General features: G+C 41.6%; 1 protein-coding gene across 1 annotated transcript; it reads right to left on the bottom strand.

The window, feature by feature from the left end:
- Positions 1-5,276: 5,276 nt before the first annotated feature.
- LOC135200233 (uncharacterized) lies at positions 5,277-12,662 on the bottom strand. Its single transcript, XM_064228673.1, has 2 exons — positions 9,199-12,662; positions 5,277-8,702 (listed from the first exon to the last, which is right to left on the bottom strand). The coding sequence occupies exon 1, from the start codon at positions 11,201-11,203 to the stop codon at positions 10,148-10,150; it is 1,056 nt and encodes a 351-aa protein (XP_064084743.1). The 5' UTR covers positions 11,204-12,662; the 3' UTR covers positions 5,277-8,702; positions 9,199-10,147.
- Positions 12,663-20,177: the final 7,515 nt, after the last annotated feature.

The raw sequence follows: 20,177 nt of genomic DNA on the forward strand, positions 1-20,177 counted from the left end.
AGCCTCAAACCAGATTCATAAAGCATATCTGCATCCGCCCGTGCATAGAAACAGGACGTGGTCTGTTCTGCTTAGGCAGCAACTTCGACATCGCACCACCCAAGGAAGATACGCCAGCACTTCCGAAGCTGAGCTGTCTTGTCACTTAGGACCACTGTTTCCATGGAGAATCAAAATGATGATCTCTACATTCTAAGAATGTCAATGCCCATCGCGTCCTCTCACTCAGAAAGAAAAGATACAAATCGCATTCACAACGGTGTCTTAATTATATTGTCAATTACTCCTTATTGCAGATGCTCGGCCACCAAAAAAAGCTAGCACCTGCCTAGCCATATCTCATACAAAACAGCTTATATATAAAAAAAATACATTGGCCAGATCAAAAAACACCAAAAATAAAAAATAACTGCACGTCTTTGGCAGTACAATGTCTATCATATAAAATAAATTTGAATAGCCTGTATCCGGGCTATAATAACAGTTAAATGAAGAGACATTTTCTCATCTTGAATTTTCGATGCTCCCGTGTGTGTGTGTATGTATGGTTTGCAGCTCCACAGACTCGTGAAACACAATAGAAAGGCAAAACGTCTTCCAGTGAAAGACAACTGACGACTTCCATAGTCCAAAAGCGTCCTAAAACCTCATAGACTCGTAAATTCTCTCATATGTCGGCAACATACATCTCTGTAATAGCTGAAGGACGTCTTGCTGGCGTAGGGGAACGATGTTTATGGTGTTTCAGTAAGTCAGTCATGTCACTTATCAATTAAAGAAGAATTAACCCCAGACATACGTCTCCCAAACAATGACCTCAAATTCTAGGAAATACTAACAGAACGTTTTCCAATTAACACCACTAATATAACTGCCGAACTAATTTCTAACTAAAATTCGTGAAGTAACTTCATAAGATCGCTAAATCACAAATCACTATAATAACCCCGCAAAGAAAATATTAAATTCTCCAATAATATAAAAAAAAAGACTCGCCAACCCATACATAAATTAGCACAAACCACCCCAAACTAGCAAAATGAGAAATCACAAAAAATCTACGGACTACTGTCCTTACATTTTAAACTCGCCATTACTCATAATTATAAAAAAGAAAAATGAGCTCGAAAAAAACTAACAAAACCAGCCCCAAATTATCACTACAAATGTTTTCTCGAGCTCTGATATTTCATTAACCCACAAAATCAGTAAGAACCCTTTTACTGTTTATATAATTAACCTCCATGAAATATAATGCCAAACACCCCTTCTATCTAACTCACATACCCCGATAAATTATACCTCATGTCTAAAATAGAAATGCTATGTAAAGCTTAACCCCAATTACGACACCTCTCGTAGGAAAAGAAAGAAAAATTTAAAAAAACAATAGCAAAAATAATAAGTGAACTTTCCCCATTACAAAACGTACCCAAGAGAGGAAAAACATATATATAATCCAACACTTTCCCTCATAAATGCAGTATGTATCGTTACGGAATTTGCTAACGTAACAATCTCATCGACCAGAAATGACCGGAAACAACCCCCTACACAGTACATCTCCGTGGAATGCCATAATCCACATCTCCGAAAATAGTGCAAATCTCCGAGTAATCAACTCCAAAGGAAAAAGTCAGCAACCGGACACATCACAGCATTATCAGCAAAAATCTACCTGTGAACACCTCATGTGCTTTGAACCGCACTACAAATTTGTCTAGGCAGACTTGCAACTTCAGAAACCATTATTCTCCAAATATTCTATACAAACACCATATAACCACATTCCACAAAATTATCTCCAGGATATCACCAAAGGTACCCAAAAAATTCTCTTTAAAGACATAACTCCCCCATGATAGTAACCCAAGTATATAAAACCAAATTACGCCAGTAAACCACCATTCAACAATTATATACCGCCAAAATAACCATTGGTAAATATAAAAATACAACACCTCCATAAAACCACAATGCAGTAGTGTCACCCACCTAAGAGCCACAACACCAAAAGGAACCCTCTTTGGCTCGTAAGACCACAGATCACCACCAAAAATCATAACCACGAAAAATCCACCACTAAAGATTATAGCCACAAAAGAAAAACTCAGCCCCCCCCAAAAAAAGCTTTATTCCCTTCTCCATTTCACTAATAACCACATGTGGAATAAAAACTAAGTAACCCCCAAAAAATATCATTACACCTCCAAGCAGGGTAATCAAAAAAGAAACCCTGTCCCTGAAAAATGCACTCAAAGCATCTAGCTGATACACTCGAAAATATTACCACATATCTTCTCTCACAAAGGTTTCCATTTGCACCAAAATAACTTCAAAAATAACTGAATCCAAAACAGCAGACTAAAACATAGCTCTTACCACCATAGGCCTGAACTCTGGACCATCTCCAACAAAACAAAATACCACATGGCCAAAATATCATACCTCTAATGCTCCTCATAATCAGAGTCTAAAAACTGTGCCAGTAAAATAACCTCGAAAAGCATCTCCAAGGAGCTCAATGTTACAGTCAAAAACTGTAAAAACTCTGTTTAGCATAACTGCTGAGAAGGGCAAAAACTTGGCAAAAAAAATTGCCAAGGAATTCTAGAAAAAAATCATCAGTGTGCCATAACTCATTACAATAAAACCACAAATCCGAGGTGTCTAAACAAAGGCTTCCCCATGTTCACTTCGGCACAGGCCACCAGAAACTTAATCAAGTTTCTTATCTCTGGCAAACTTGCCACGAAAACAAGGGTATTGTGCAAGAGGCCAACAATTTCCGGAACACAAATATCCAGAAAAAAAATGTAGTGTCATTATGTATACATTCAAAAATGCAAAAATTCTCCCCTAAATCTCTTTGCAGCATCAAACGGCTGAAATTATAAACGCATTCCCGAACAATGATTCCAAGTCACGAACTGAGATATTAAAAAATCTGCACAAACTGTTCGGAGAGAAAAATAAATTCAAATTCGCTCATGATAAAAAAAACTTACGTCAGTGATGGCTAACGTCCAAAAGGGGAAAAGAAAAACCAATGGCACTGTTGACTGTTCCCGTGACACCTGTAATATCTGTGACTCACATAGGCTTCAAGTAATTGCCCACTGAACCCATAAAAAAATGAAAACTAGGGTTTCACAGAAAACCAAAAAAAAAAAAAAAACACCCGGGCAAAGGAAGCCGTTAGGTTTTCTCACTTCCCTCAATTTGACTTTTACCATAGTCTTTGAACAGGGCATTAACACAATATCCTCCGATAAAACAACTTTATATTTGTGGTTAGTACATCCCTTTCCACAATCCATAAACATCACCGCCCTTAGTTCTCAGTACATCCACCCCATTGTTAGTATCAGTATCACCAATATTAGTATCGGTATCACCACCCATAATATCATCACCAAAATTGTTACCACCTTGAACTCCAATATGCCGCATAGCATCCTCGCAATAATTCCCCGTATCACCACCAGTATGGGCTTTAATATTGCCACTCCCCAGTATCATCACCAAACATATCCCCTTTTTCAAAATAATCTCCATATCCCCAGTTCTACCGTTGCGTAAACTATAGGCCTGGGCTCCAGGCTCTGGGCTTCCCCTACAAGATCACAATGGCATGTACTAATCACCTGTACTCTATTTGTTGACCGGCCTTCCAAAAATGTCACTGATCCCTTTGCCCTCTAGGAACATCATGGGTGCGGTCAAAATCTGATCTCGAAGTCATAAAAAGTCTCTAAAACAGTTTAAGGCATGCTCCAAAGCGTAAGGAAAACTTGCACCATTTTCATTTCATAATAATTTTCTCTTTATGCCAAGACAATCTAAGCACCTCGGTAACTGAGCCGCATGTATGAAAACTTATATACAGACGTATGTATTAAAAAAAGGAAAAAAAAATTCAAAATCCAAATAACTCTGATAACCCTGGGGAATTAACCAAATAACTAACATTAGTTTAGTCATAAAACCAGGCATAGTCACAGCAGTCTAGTAACACCACGAAACATCAGTTAAGTTCCCAATTCTAAATAAGTCACCATAATTTTATCAGTTCCCCTTTGTCTCAGAACCGCCTAAAAGGAGACAGGAGAACACATCGATAAGCAAAAGATTATAAATCAAAATCAAAAGGTTAAATGAAATAGAACATCTTTGAAACAAATATTCAAAATACAGTCAAGCCACACTTTTGAGCCATCTTGGCCCTTTGCCGACTCTGGTAAAAATTCCCTCGGCTTTCAGTATTTCAAGTACTTTTTAAGTTTTAGTTTAGTGCACTGAACTTGCTAAAAAAAACTCTTACCTTGGTATACCAATTTTAGGCCTTTTTCGCAAATCACCAATAAACACTACGCATGAGGCGCCTGTTACACACTTTTACAACGTCTGTTCAGATTCCACAAATAAACACTAACAATATTAGATAACTCTTAATAAATATCAAACCTGAAATTTATATGAGTGACCAACAACTAGGTATGTATGAAATCTTTACGTTAATGTAAAATCAAATATAGCGAGAGAGAGAGAGAGAGAGAGAAGGAGATGATTACACCACGAGGTCTTAAATCAGAATGAATTTCCTTTTGTACGGAAGCTTAACAGTTAATTTCGAACACACAAAACTTTTTGGGGCCGAGAGACAGTTACTTTCATAAAAATTTTCTTTCAAAATAGTATCTAAAGAGAAATTGGAATTACAGTCACAAATAACAAATATTATTACGTGATTTAAGACAATAAAAGTATTTTAATATGAAAGGAATAATTATTTATATTGAAAGCAAAACTAAATGACGTCACTTCCCAAAGATGACGCATGCTTAAACAAAAGATTCTAGAACGATCTTACGAAAGATGGTGCAATCCTTCCATGTGACTTCTCGAGAAAGACGTACACGTTTGAAACCGGTCATGTACATTGTATGCTCAAGAGGTTCCAAACAGAACTCCCTTATCAGAAGTTTTGACATTTTATGAAAACAAAATGGAGACTTCGAGTCCTCCTTATCTTGAGTGATGACAACAATTTCTTGCTTTGAACGGACAATGTTAATCTCCCTCTCTTTTCACATTCTACATTATCTCAACTTTTAAATTATGTTATGTGTCGGGATTTTCTTCGACTTTTATTATTTTTGTTCGGATTCGTGCCCGGATGTTATGGGCCGATGACAAGGCCTTGAGGAGGCGCACTCTCTAAAACTATCTGGGTGGGATTCAATAAAATTTGGTCAACAAAATACAATTTTATTACAAAAAATAAACATTTAAACACATTAACAATACACTGAACATGAATGAAAGAGCATCACGGGCGGCTAAGCCAATGTGCATTAAGAACCAACACTGAAATTGACGTTACTAGCAAAATTCCACTGCACACGCAGTTTCTTACTACTCTCATTAATTTAATTCAAGGAACCTGAAAGCTCTCATGAGTTTGTTATAGCCCTTAGGGTCTTTGACATCATGTGCTTGAAAAGCACTAAGTCCACGACTGAACGAAAATACACAATAATACGAGACCCATTTACTCTAAATCACAAATAAATGACATTCTTACACTTGCAGCTTTCGTTTGCTGCACAAATCAAGTCCCTCATTGCAGGGATGACACATCTATATGTGGATAAAGATAACTTACAGTTACGACGGAATTCGACCTAGCATGGCGATGGCTGGGAGTTGGAGAATCGAGAGACACACAAATATCACGGTACTTACGACGTTCAGGACTAGGGCAGGAATGAGGCGTCGCTTCGCCCTACTTCAAAGGAAACTTACGCTTTCCCGCATAAACTACAGAATCCTTGTAATTCAGAATTCAGGCAGGAATCATCGCTTATTTAGACATTACGGAGATCAATTAATCTACTTTACTTATGAATGGGAAAAATAACATTTATCATCTGGGTTCAATGAATTGACTCAAAGTTCTGGCTGAAGGCCGTAATCTGCAAATTCTTGAATGGCTATGGAGTCCTTGGCTCCAAATCTCTACATTGACAATTTAGCTCATACTAGGGAATAGCAAATCATATTCATTAATGAAAATTCGTTGCGTCTTCATTACTATAAGACGCGCTCCTTCACCGCCAGGCATTTAAGAATTACGTCTTAACTCTGTCGTGTATTGGACAGCTTTCTGCCCACGAGATCCCTCAGTCTTGCCCCAATTTAACGCAACACTTGTGAAGTTAAATGGCGGGGATTTCGAATGATCAGTTCGAAATTCATGACATACTCCACACCCAAAGTATGGGGCGTTGAAATGCTGGACAATTCAGGAAAGACTGAGCTCGGGGGGGGAGTAACCACTCCTACACTACTCAGTCAGGCTCGCTGCGTAGCGCTCCACAGCAACTCTAACAGAGGACACAAAAAACATGACATGGCAAAAAAGAATACATCAATATTACACCCGGGGTAATCAATGTCACACATATACAAATAAAATATCAATGGCAGACATATATATATACAAATGTACCCATACACACAAGGTAGACATGAATCAGCATAGAAACTCAATAGGCAATGGGCCTGCAATAAGATCAAAAGCATAAATGGAAAATCACAATCAAGGAAACATGAATATACACTCTCATAAGGCAATCTGCCTTTACTCAATCAATGGCATGAAAATGGAAACAGTCATGTATGTACAACTTTGTATGCAACAAGCATAGACTTTAGGCACTCGCCTCAAAATGCAATACAACATGCAAGAGAAACTTCTATATTAGGCTCTTCACCTTCAACTAACGCTTCTATAAAGCAATATGTTAATAGGAACACTCATAAGGCACTCTGCCTTCAACATTCTTCATGCAACACGCTTGTTATTCTAGGCTACTCGCCTTCAATAATCAACAAGCATAATCAGATCGACAGGCCATTCGCCTTTAAGGAAACATAGATTACAACCGATTCAGTATGTACTCTTTCACGGGACACATGCCCTCAAAACTCTTTCACTTCTCTATAAGAAGTACTCATTACTCATATACATTTTGGTAATTTACCTTGAGGGTGGGGGCTATCTCCGCACAACGCTCGACTTGTTTGCACAAGAGGGGGCTCCCACCACCTTACGCTAACCCAACGCACTTCCATCCTCTGAGGATTCAACTCACCTACACTTACACTTACTTGGGTCCACCCTCCCTGCCTACCAGAATAAGGGACCTTCCCATTTTCTTTCACTGTTTCTAGCTATAACTTAGATATAGTCGCTTTCCATTAAGCGCTTCATTAACTCGCGCTGCTTAGCAGCAGCCTTTCTCAAAGGGCGTGCAGAACGTCTTTGTCCGCCTAACTGAACGTCAGCATCACTACCACTCGATACCTCAGTATCATTCACTTCAGCACTCTCACTTACCGCATTGGTATCGCTCGAATCGTAACCAATATCGTCAGTGTCTTCTACGTCACTCAAGACCTTTGTGGCTGGTTGTTCAGATGTTGCAGCCAGTGCCATCCCTTGGTCGTCCCCAGACGTCACAACATTTCCTGGAACACCTACTGCTGGGCTGTACGCTCCCTCGTCTCGGACCTCTTCGTTGCCGTCGTCGTCTCGCACCATCTCCTCCGTCACACCATCAACATCGTCACGCCGTTCGTCTCCAATGCCATCATCGTCATCTGAGGAGGCAAGTTCCAGGGGGACCAAGTGGCTGACAGCACGCAGGGACTCAACATCTTCGAACAATACCTTGGCCGAATGCACGACACCGTCGTCGTCCGGGTACGTCTCCACGATGCGTTCAAGGGGCCACGTTGCCCGCTTTTGATTTTCTTGCTTTACTAACACGATGTCTCCGGGGTGCAGCTTGGTGGGTTCCCCAGACTGACAATCGTGTCAGGCTCTTAGGGCACTTAGGTACTCCTTCCTCCACCTCTCCCAGAAGGCTTTCAAAGTGTCTGTTAGTTTAAGATATCGATCCCGTAGCCTCCAGGAGGTGAAGGTAGCATTAAGGTCTTCATCTGGCAAAACAGGTGCCATTAAGTTAATTAAGTGACCTCGCACTAAATGAGAGGGGGTGAGGACCTCGTCCTCGCACTTGTCACCACTATACATCAACGGCCTATTATTAACTACCGCCTCCGCCTCTTTCACTAGAGTTAATACGAGGGCCTCCGGCAGATTCTTTCTCCCGAGGGCAATCTGAAGGGCACGCTTCGTAACACCAATCAGACGTTCGAAAAAACCGCCTTTCCACGGCGCACGTGGGGTTTGAAATTGCCATTCTACGCCAGTCCTCCTCAGGAACTGTTGGACTTCATCCTCTTCATAAAGTCCCTGAAGGAGGTTGCTGGCCGTCTTGAACGTTTGGTGATTATCAGAAGTGATTAAGGTCGGGGCTCCATGCGTAGCACTGAATCTTCGAAGAGCTAGAACAAATTCCTCAGCATCCAAGGAGGGGCAGAAATCTAAATACACGGCCCTGGTGGCCATGCAAGTCATGATGAGGATATAGCCTGGTCGCATTTCTGTTTGTATGGCCGCGGTGTGGTCCACACCGACTGCGGCAAATGGTTTCTGCAAGGTGATCCTTTCCTTCGGTAGGGGGGGTTGGTGGTGGTTGTCTCATCGGAGGTTGGAAGGCTAGCACGCATTCTGGACACTTCCGTACAACTTGCTTAGCAATAGACCTCAGGCCTGGCGTCCAGCATTTCTGTCGAAAAATCACCATTAGCGTATTGACATTACAATGGAGGTGCAAACAATGCAAATATACTTTAAGTATGCTCTGACTAAGTGTCCCTTAGCAGGCAAAAGAATCAAATGTTTCATCTCTTCAATTTGGGACACTCCGTCCCCTAGTGCAATCAATTTTATCTACTATAATTAAATTTAATTGCCTCACAAAATTCAATATCTCAGGGGACGAGGGGGTTCTGACCTCACCCTCCAACTATGCATACACAGTAGTAACAAATAGAATCTTTGCTCTAATAAGACAAGAGCTCGAAAAGGATCCCTTTTCACTTTTGCAATCTTTAACACTAATCTGGTTACTCTAATCAAAATTCGGAACTCAACCTCCCTGAGTAGTAGTCCCCATATCCCTCCTGGGGGAATAGACCTTGTTTCTTCCCTCAGTTCCTGCACCGCCGCTACCACGGTTCTGATATTCGTTAGATTTTCCTCTTTGAAAGGAACAGGCTCACCTGGGATTCCCAAGAACTCTGGACCCTGGCGCCAAAGAGGGTTCTGCTGCAATTGCTGGATTGTTGCGCCCCTAGACAAGACATCACAGGATTCTGTTTGCTGGGCACATACTTCAATCTGAAATCACAAATCTGGCAGAGAAAAACAACTTCCGCCACACGGTTAGATATAAAGATATTTTTGTTGTTTTTGGCATCCGGGGATGCCACCCAGGCTAATGCAACTTTGCTATCTGACCAGATACTAATCTCTTGTGGCTCTATTAGACCTTTAATCGTTTTTGCTAGCCTACAACTTAGCAGCAAAGCTAAAAGTTCTAATTTAGGGATGGTGATTTTGAGCATCCCTTTTGGAGTGATTCTCATTTTGCTGGTGAGTAATTTTACGTTACTTTCTTTATCTCTGACATACGCTACAGCACCGTATGCCCTACTACTGGCATCGGTGAATATATGGAGTTCGGATCTTCTGACTCCTGCCGCTCTAGGAAATGTTAAATCACTGACTGATTTCAACTCTGCTAACAGTTCTTGCGCTTCTTTAGCCTTTTCCTTACATAACACGTCATCCCATCCAATCTCTTGTTCCCAAAGTTGTTGGAGAAACAGCTTTCCCCTAACAAATAAAGGACTGACTAGACCTAGCGGATCGTAAATTGACACTACCAAAGATAGTACCCTACATTTCGTAGGTACCCATCCCTCCCCCATTTCACGAATCCTCTCACTCTCTTTCACACACAGACGGTCGACGTCTCGAGCCCATCTCAGCCCGAGCACGCTCACATTCACAGGTTCTTTCCACTCTCTCGCTATTGAAGGCTATACTGTTCGTTGCCCACCCTTCCAACGCCATTCTGGCCCCATCCAAAATTGCATGGACAGATTCTTGTTCTTTTTTCATCTCATCCAGACTTTGAAAGGTACTAACATAGTTATCAACGTAAAATTACTTGCCTACTTCAGGTCTTCCTTCTAAACTAAAATGATGACTCAATACTTGTTGTAACAAAACGGGACTAGCCGTGATGCTGAACACCACGACTCTGAAAGCGAAGGTCAGCGCTCGACCTGCTACCTCTCGCCACAGGAATCTTGTATATTTGGCATCACGGGGATCTAACAGTACTCTACGAAATGCTTTGCTTATGTCTGCAAGCATGGCGTATTTATTCATTCGAAACTTTAGAAGCAAATTATAGGCCAACTCTACTAAATTAGGCCCAGGTAACAGGCATTCATTTAAGGATTTATTATTCTTAGCTTTAGATGAGGCATTGAATACGATTCTAAGAGGGGTCGTGCTGCTATCTTTATTAATGCCGAAATGCGGCATGTAGTATCCTTCTATTTTTGGATCTTTTACTTCATATATAAATCTTGCCTCCAGGTATTTGTCGATCACTCCCTGATATTGATTATAGTATTTCTTGTCTTTCTGAAATTTGGTTTGCAGTGAATCCAGCTGTGCTACAGCATTTCTAAAGTTTGTTTCTGGCCTACCTTCTGAACGGAACGGCAAACTAACCTGGTATCCCTCAGGCTTCTTCGTTACACTCTGCAAAACCTTTCGCATGGCTTCCGCTTCACGGACAGTGTACTGCTCGGATGGGGCGATGCCTACGGTATCCAAACACCACCATTCATCAACATCAAATGCAATTGGTTCGCTCGCGACCCTACATACCCTGAGCGTCCTCACATGATCTATCTTGTGACCTTCTAATAGCCACTGTGGCACTCTCCCATATGGCGACATGCCATTATGGGTCAGAAAAAGACTTATCCCGTCGATCTTTTCTACTCCAATAATGAAATAATTAAAATAGTCTGCACCCACAAGAATGTGCACGTTTCGTAACTTATCGCTCTTACTGTAAGGATCTGCTAACGTGACTCCCTTCCCTACTAGGTGTTGTCTTACTCTTACATAACCTGCGTTATGAATCAGGACGTCTACGTTCTCGTGAACAACTAGTTTCATTCGAACAATTTTATTACCCATCTCTACCCGGCAACTCACAACGTCATACTGGCCACTGATTTCTGCTGAACCAAAGGGAGCAATGTTTGATGACACTTTGCCTACCACTGGCAGGCCTAACTCCTTTGCAGTTTTAGTAGAGATAAAGCTTCGTTGACTCCCAGTGTCCAAAAACAAGCGAACCCGTTTACTCCCCTACTTGTGATGGATCTCGGCCATGGCCGTTGGCAAAATCGTACAGGGAAGATCTACACTGGACGTTTGGGCTACTTTAGCACTCTTACACGGTTGTGATTCTACTTTTTCTATGGGTGGAAGGGTGTTTCTATCGTGCTGCCTGGGCATCGCATTTACTACAGGGCGGGAGGTTGTAGCTTGACTGTTACTTACTAAACTGGGATTATTTTGGGACGAAGTGGAGGGAACTGAATGTGCCCATCTGAAGCTGCTATTTTCACAAATGGAAGTATTATGATTATTTCCACAACTTTTACATGAATTGGGTTTAGGGCATCTATCACTACGGTGACCTGACTGAAGGCAATTAAAACACTGACCCTTCCTTAGTAGAATGCGGCGTCTGGCAGCCACGTCACTTACTCGGCTCGTGTGCTGTTCATTGCAAAAGGGACAAAAATTATTCTGCATGGGTTTCATTTTGGGTCTAACGCTGACATAGTTTTTCTTATCAGATTCTAATTTCTCGCCTCGCTGTAATGCGTCATCTTCCAACATGCGAATTATGAAGTCTATAGCTTCAAAAAATTCTTCTAAATTATAGTCGTATTTTCTGAGGTGTTCGACCACCTTTCAATAGAGCTTACCTTCTGACAACTTCTGATTGATAAGGCTCATGTCCATGCCATGGCCTATATCATTAGTACAGAGCCTCTATATTTGCTCAATGATCACTGTTAACTCAAACCTGAACTTCTTCAGCTCTACAGGGTTCAACAAGGGTACGAGTATGTTGGCAAGTTTTTGATGCAAGATCACGAGCGTTTGGTGTACATTACCATATTGCTTATCCAAGAGATCTAGCGCTACCTGGTAATTCGCGGCGGTTACACTTAGGGATTTAACGATCCTAAGCTGATCCCTGCCCAGAGTCCCTAACAAGTAAGTAAATTTTGACACGTCGTCCAAATCTGCCCTTCAATCCATGTGGATCGTGAACAATTCTCTGTAAGAATTATATTCCTGCACTTCCCCTTCAAAAGTGGGAGAGGCAGCGGTTTCAATTTGGGGAGAGAAACATTCCCTGTCTGAGTGACTTTCAGTTTATCGATTGGATTCAACAAAAGGGTAGAAGCTAGCACAGCTTCTGCTAAGACTTGCCTGATTCTGGTATCTAAGCTAGATTCTAACTTTAAGACTTGACGTTTGTACAGCTCTCGAAGCTGACCTCCTTCTTGTCTCAACTGCGTGACCAAATTTTGGTACACGCTCTCAGAATATGTTTGTACTAACGCACGATGTGATTCGGCGAGTAAGTCCACTGTGAGACTCAGTGAGGCCTTGATGTGGACAATCATAGCCACTGCCATTTTGTATTATTTACTCTACTTCTTAGGGGGGGTTATGCAAACTAGGAAATGAGGATTTTTCTTACATTAGGAAGACTGGGTACAAAGACTAGTGGCACGTGTGGCTAATTGCACATTGGAACAAGCTGAGCCTAGTTGTTTTGTCTGTCTCTCTCTCTCCTGATCAATCTCATCAAACGATTGAGGAACGCATTACGGATTTCTGAATCAAAATGGACTCCGTCCCTTTGTTTGCCTTTGCGGTAGGCACGAGAGTTCATAGGCAAGTGTCGGACTCCGAACCGACTTCTTTTGTAGCAGTATTTGGAGATTCTCGCATTAAAGTTCTTTACTTTATTGACATATTCAACAGAATTGATAGCAAAACGATTATCAGGGAGATACTCTCTGATCTCTGCATCGCAGATAGCAATGATTTCACAAATTTTCCTCAAGCGTTCGATAAGAGTACGTAAATTATCCCAAACGGTTTTGGGGTGATCGATTGCCAGGTCGTTTCCTCCTACATATAACACGACCAACTCATACCATCTCTGCCAGAATGATAGACTACTATCTAAAATTTGACTGACCAGACCTCCTGGCCTTCTATAGATCTCAATCTGGTTATCTTAACACTGTGGCAGATTCGGTGGGAGCTGACTGTGTCCTATCAGGGCTACCCTATAGACCATACTTTATTGAAATTTCCCTTCAAGCTCTAGAGCGCACTTGTCATCCGGTTCTCGAAGGACCAAATGTCGGGAATTTCTCCGACTTTATTAGTTTTGTTCTGATTCGTGCCCTGATGTTATTGGCCGATGACAAGGCCTTGAGGGGGCGCACTCTCTAAAATTATCTGGGTGGGATTCAATAAAATTTGGTCAACAAAATACAGTTTTATTACAAAAAATAAACATTTAAACACATTAACAATACACTGAACATGAATGAAAGAGCATCACGGGCGGCTAAGCCAATGTGCATTAAGAACCAACACTGAAATTGACGTTACTAGCAAAATTCCACTGCACAAGCAGTTTCTTACTACTCTCATTAATTTAACTCAAGGAACCTGAAAGCTCTCATGGCTTTGTTACGTGGTAGCCCTTAAGGTCTTTGATATCATGTGCTTGAAAATACACAATAATACGAGATCCATTTACTCTAAATCACAAATAAATGACATTCTTACACTTGCAGCTTTCGTTTGCTATGCGAATCAAGTCCCTCAGCGCAGGGATGACACATCTATATGTGGATAAAGATAACTTACAGTTACGACAGAATTCGACCTAGCATGGCGATGGCTGGGAGCCGGAGAATCGAGAGACACACAAATATCACGGACTTACGACGTTCAGGACTAGGGCAGGAATGAGGCGTCGCTTCGCCCTACTTCAAAGGAAACTTACGCTTTCCCGCGTAAACTACAGAATCCTTGTTATTCAGGCGGAAATCATCGCTTATTTAGATATTACGGAGATCAATTAATCTACTTTACTTATGAATGGGAAAAATGACAGTTAAGTTATCATCTGGGTTCAATGAATTGACTCAAAGTTCTGGCTGAAGGCCGTAATCTGCAAATTCTTGAATGGCTACGGAGTCCTTTGCTCCAAATCTCTACATTGACAATTTAGCTCATACTAGGGAATAGCAAATCATATTCATTAATAAAAATTCATAGTGTCTTCATTACTATAAGGCGCGCTTCTTCCCCGCCAGGCATTTAAGAATTACGTCTTAACTCTGTCGCATATTGGACAGCTTTCTGCTCAATGAATTACCCGCGAGATCCCTCAGTCTTGCTCCAATTTAACGCAACATTTGTGAAGTTAAATGGCGGGGATTTCGAATGATCAGTTCGAAATTCACGACAAACACTGAAAGAATTATATTGTCTAATTATTTATTTAATTATATTTGAGGAAAAAGAGGAAATGATGCCACTGTCCCTTACCTAATATTTATCTCAGAAATAGCACTCTTATTTATGTTTACTCTTTTATATATTTTGACAGTCCACTTCCGTGGAACAAAATCTGAAGATTAATAATTAATATAAAGAAGAATGCAATTGATAATTGATGTAAGTAATGATTTTGCTTATCATACCGTATTCTATTTGTTTGCCAACAATGCAGCTTTCCGTGCGATGTGGATGAAAAGCACTTCTCGTCAGTAAAGATGACCCGGCCCTAAAAGTCCAAACCCTTATCAGCATGACGTTGGGCAAAATCAAGCTTTCCCGCCTTATGTCACTCCGTCAAGAGCTCCTTCATCGCTGAAGTTCTGTGATGAATCCCAGCAGCTTGGAGTCTGCTTCGTACTGTCATCGATGACACTTCTAATCCAAGGTCTTCACGAATGGCCTCGGCGTTGGTTAAGGGTTGTTCTCGAGCCGTCCTGATAATGGCGTCGTCCTCAGCTGGGCTGGTTTTCCGTGGACCCCCTGGCCAAGCTAAGAGAACATATTATCTTAAATGCTTAACTTATAATTTATATAACATCGCAATTAATTCTAGATTCTTCAAATTTTGTACTCGATTGATTGATCATAATTTAGTAAACATGGCCGTATATTTTTGGTTTCAAAAGCATATCAAATAGAACGTGATTACATATTTCCATAATATTCTCAATTTGGTTGATGGTTATTAAAGCTGTAAATCATTCCTGAGCCATCACTGAAATGACATTTAATATATAAACTATAGATATCATAAGACGCACAATGACTGTGACGGGGTGGGCACAAATAAAATGCTCTTATAGGCTTAATTTTACAGAGACAACTCAATCGACTATTTAACTTTGTTCATGGTTGAGGTCGGCAAGGGCCAAGCACCCACCGGTGTGGAATTATGGAGGTGCACCTGAAATATTCCTGTGGTTTTGGAATGGCTGTGTATATCTGTGATCTAACCAAAATTATAATAGCGAGACGAAATACATTTAAGAAAGAAACATTAACATTAAATGAGCAAGATTAAATAACCATGAACAATGTACCATATCCGCCAATTATTCAGCATAAAAAAACTTACGCAAGTCGTTCAAGTTCCCACTCTCCTCCCAACTTATCCACAACTGTACCGTGGTGGGGGACACACCAACATCACGTGCAATGGCTCGTATCGAGAAGCCATTGTCGCGTAAAGTGACAATTCGTCCTCGCAGCGCCAGATTTGTGTCCCTTCAATTCATTGTGAGTGGTTATGGAGTCTGACCCATTTAAAAATCCTGCTGACGACCTCACCTCCGTTGGGATTCAGACTCTGTTTCGAGTTGAGAAAAAAAACAATACCATGCTTCATATATTATATCGTTCCTTGATTGTAGGATTAGCCAATAGGGATCATAATCATCATGGTATGAAATAAAGATACTACTGTTAAATATGATATGCTCACGTAATTATATATTGTTCCTGTTAATAATTACATTGAGAACTGAATACTCGGCGAGCAATGCTTCGTAAAATGAGCTCGGTAAAAGTGCTCGCGAATTCTCTAACCTATTTCTCTGTAACTAAGATTCGTATAAGTACGAGATTTTGCTATGGTGTACTACACCCAGTACCGTAATTTATAAGAATATCATGAATCACAAATTATAAAGAATAGACACTTGTCCTGTACGAAGAGGCAAAAGGCTCGATTAGCCAGAAATGGATATGAACACAACAGTATAAAAAAACTTCTCCTACCCTCTCCCTCCACCCCCCCTTCCACCCCCTTCCTCTTCCTTTCCCTCACCCTTCTCTCTCCCCTCTCTCTCCTCTCTCTCTCTCTCTCCTCTCTCTCTCTCTCTCTCCTTTCATTTCTATATGTATTTACAAGAGAGAGTGAGTTTAACCCAATCCTACATCTTGTAAATGTTGTTGTATTCAGAAAATCTACAGTACTATAATAATATCAGGATAAACACTAAAAACACGCAGGCATTAAAGATAAACAAGAAAATATTTCAAGTGGAGCTTTTCGTTAGCCATACTTTCTATCCACGAGCAAATCTACTTTGTCCACTCAACGGGGTTGCAACAGGCCCACCTTACCCCTAGTCCACCACCCATTTCAGTTGTAGCAAAGCCAGGCTGAGGACAACAGTACAGCAAAAGCAAGAAACTTATCAGTTTGAATTACATTTTAGAATTCCAAAACCTTTAAGACGGCTTAACAACAAGAACTCAATCCCCGATACCACTCCCCCCGCCCCTCGAAAAAAATATGTATGCATAAATTAGTTTAGTCAAGATTAAAGGGTGTTAATGACATATCAAAACTGCATACTAGAGCAGTGGTATTTCTAGATGACATGTCACTTTAAATTAGCTAATATGAGAGAGAGAGAGAGAGAGAGAGGCTGAGGTGTCGGACACTTTCAACACTTTCACTGAGTTTTTGAGTATGTTCAATGAAGTGCTGCTGCGCTTCTCTTTATAGCTTCCTATTATATTATTGGTAGGAAACGCACTGCAATCGATACTATAAACTTGGCTGACGTGATAAGGTTAAACTATCCTGTTATGATGTTCGTGATTCTCTCCAATACCAATATAACTCTAAAATTTTGATCAATTTTAAGTATTGCTTAATGAATATGACCGATATATAATAACATACACGGTGGTAAGATAACGCCTTAGACGAAAGTTAAATGGAATCTTAATAAACGAACTTATATCAAAATTGAGACAGTAATCTTAGTTACAGCGATATAACCTGCTCAGATTTCTTTTTTTTTTTTTTTTTTCTTTTACTCCGTGTGTGTGTGTGTGTTTCTCCAACCATACCTAATGACTCCTCCCACTGAAAGAATTCCAGAGCTTATTGGTGGAACTCTTACTAAGCGAGGAAGAGTCCTCCCCCCATACCCCTCAGTAAACACTGTTACCATATAATTTTTCGAAGTCCCTCAAGAAGGTGTACCAAGGAAACCTGTGTCCAACTGACACGTCTGTACAGACGCACGCTCAAAGCAGCAGCAAAGTGACACACTACTACCAACTCGACTGCTCCTCAGACCAATGAAAATTCAATGAGGTGGTTGTTACCTGTCATCCCCTGCGGAAGAAAGTTTCGTGACCGAGATGAACAGCATGTATGGCCTATTATCATACAAACGTCAATTAAAAGTCAATGTATGGTGGGTAACTCCGCATAGCAAAGTCTGCTGCTGCTGCTCCTGCTGCAATGGCTAATGAGTTTTCTCATATAATTGCAACTCACTTAACTTTTGAGAGGCGAAATTTTGCAATATCATCCACTGAATTGCAAATAGAGCTCTCTCTCTCTCTCTCTCTCTCTCTCTCTCTCTCTCTCTCTCTCTCTCTCTCTTTGGAAATTGAATAGTTTGCATGCCAGACTGCCTGGTCTTCTCTAGACATGACCTCGCGGACATTCCAGTTGATATTCCAGCAGATATTCCAGTTCAACCAGATATCTTGAAAGTCTGGCAATTACACGGCCAAGATCTTCCTTCCTTTACTACATTTCTGAGAAAGCTTTTGCCGCAAATGTTGATATAATGATTCGTATTCACACTATCAACGACCAATAAGCATTTTTCACGGAATAACTTTACTCAAGTGGAACCGACTGATTCTCGTCAGTCTTAGACCGGGACAGATTCCTATTATACGTAAATGGAAATAACCTTTTCCAATAATATCAGGTCCTGACCTAACCAGATCTTATCTACCTAACCAAACTTAGGGCGGCATACCCTGACCTGGCAACAGTCGTGGAATGAAAAGATACTTATTTACCTAACCTAACTTAGAGCGGTGCCCCCTGACCTGGCAACAATCGTGGAGGGAGAAGATACTTATTTACCTAACCTAACTTAAAGTGGCGTCCCCTGACCTGGCAACAATCTTGGAATGTAAAGATACTTATTTACCTAACCTAACTTGGAGCGGTGCCCCCTGACCTGGCAACAATCATGGAGGGAGAAGATAATTATTTACCCTCTAATGCCTAACTAGCTAGTGTGGTATCCCCTGACCTGGCAACAACCATGGAGGGAAAAGATACTTATTTTCAAGTCAGTGATAACATGCTCCGATAAATTCTGCAGCCTAATTGTATGAAATTGAAATCAATGATGGGAGTCGTCTCACTCGCAGCTGTGACCATTTCCTCGTCCTCAGCCAAGCGCTGGGACCTATTGGGGTACTCAGCGCTGAAACGGAAACTGACAGTAAAAAAAGTTCGAAAGGTGTAACAGGAGGAAAACCTTGCAGTTAGAAGGAAGTGGAAAGGATGAGTAAAAGGAGGTACGATTAAAAGAATGAAAGGGGTTGCAGCTATGGGGGCGAAGGGACACTGTTTAGATCTTTAAGTAATGCCCACAATGATAGCACTACGCCAATAAGAGGGGACAACCATCTGGAACCTTCACATTGTAATTGTTTATACACAGTAATCCGCTTATGAAATACACTAAAATCCTAAGACATCTTATTGACGATTCCTCTTTCTTGGCAATAGTCTCCCTCTCTTTCAACTAGTAAAACTCAGAACATACAAACGAGTATTGCTGTCTCCTGATGCGCATACTGTGCGACTCTCTCTCTCTCTCTCTCTCTCTCTCTCTCTCTTTGTCATAAAAAGGATATCCTCCCTAAAGCCTTCCTGTACTGCATATAAACTGCTCCTGAAAAATCTTCAACTTTATGTGATACACGAAAAACGGACTCCTTAATAAGCTGATAGACAAGGATATCCCCCGCCCCTTATGGTGGGGCTCTCAACAGGCTCCCTTCCACAGCCTGGCAGGAAAGCCTGTGAGGATTTTTCCCTCTGTGGGCTAGATAGGATCAGGATCCTTTGGCCTCTAGCCTCTGTGGTGGGGCCATCCTCAGGCCTACTTCACCAGCCTAGTAGGAAACCTGCCTTCCTACGGAGAAGCAGCCTCTGGAGAGGATTTTTCCCTCCATAGGCTGAATAGGATCGGGATCCTTTGACCTTTAGCCTCTGTGGTGGGTTCATCCCTCAGGCCCGCTTCCCCAGCCTGGCAGGAAAACCTTGCCTGTTCCTTCCGGAGGGGAAGCAGCCTCTGAGGAGGAATTGTTCCCGCCATTGGGGGCTGGATAGGGATTCGGGATACCTTTGGCCTTTAGCCTCTGGTGGTTGGGTCCATCCCAAGGCTCCAGGCCTTGCCACCCCAGCCTTTGGCAGGAAACCTGCCTTCCCTTCCCCGGGGAAGCAAGCCTCTGAGGAGGATTGTTCCCTCCATGGGCTGGGATAGGATCGGGATCCTTTGGCCTTTCAGCCTTCTGGTGGTGGGTCCATCCTCAGAGGCCTGCTTCCCCAAGCCTGGCAAGGAAACCTGCCTTCCTCCTGGGAAAGCAGCCTCTGAGGAGGATTGTTCCCATCCATGGGCTGGGATTTAGGATCGGGATCCTTTGGTCCTTTAGCCTCTGTGGGTGGGCCCATCCTCAGGCACGCTTCCCCAGCCTA

Source organism: Macrobrachium nipponense, chromosome 26, assembly GCF_015104395.2.
Source record: "Macrobrachium nipponense isolate FS-2020 chromosome 26, ASM1510439v2, whole genome shotgun sequence".
In the NCBI taxonomy this organism is placed as follows: Eukaryota; Metazoa; Arthropoda; class Malacostraca; order Decapoda; family Palaemonidae; genus Macrobrachium; species Macrobrachium nipponense.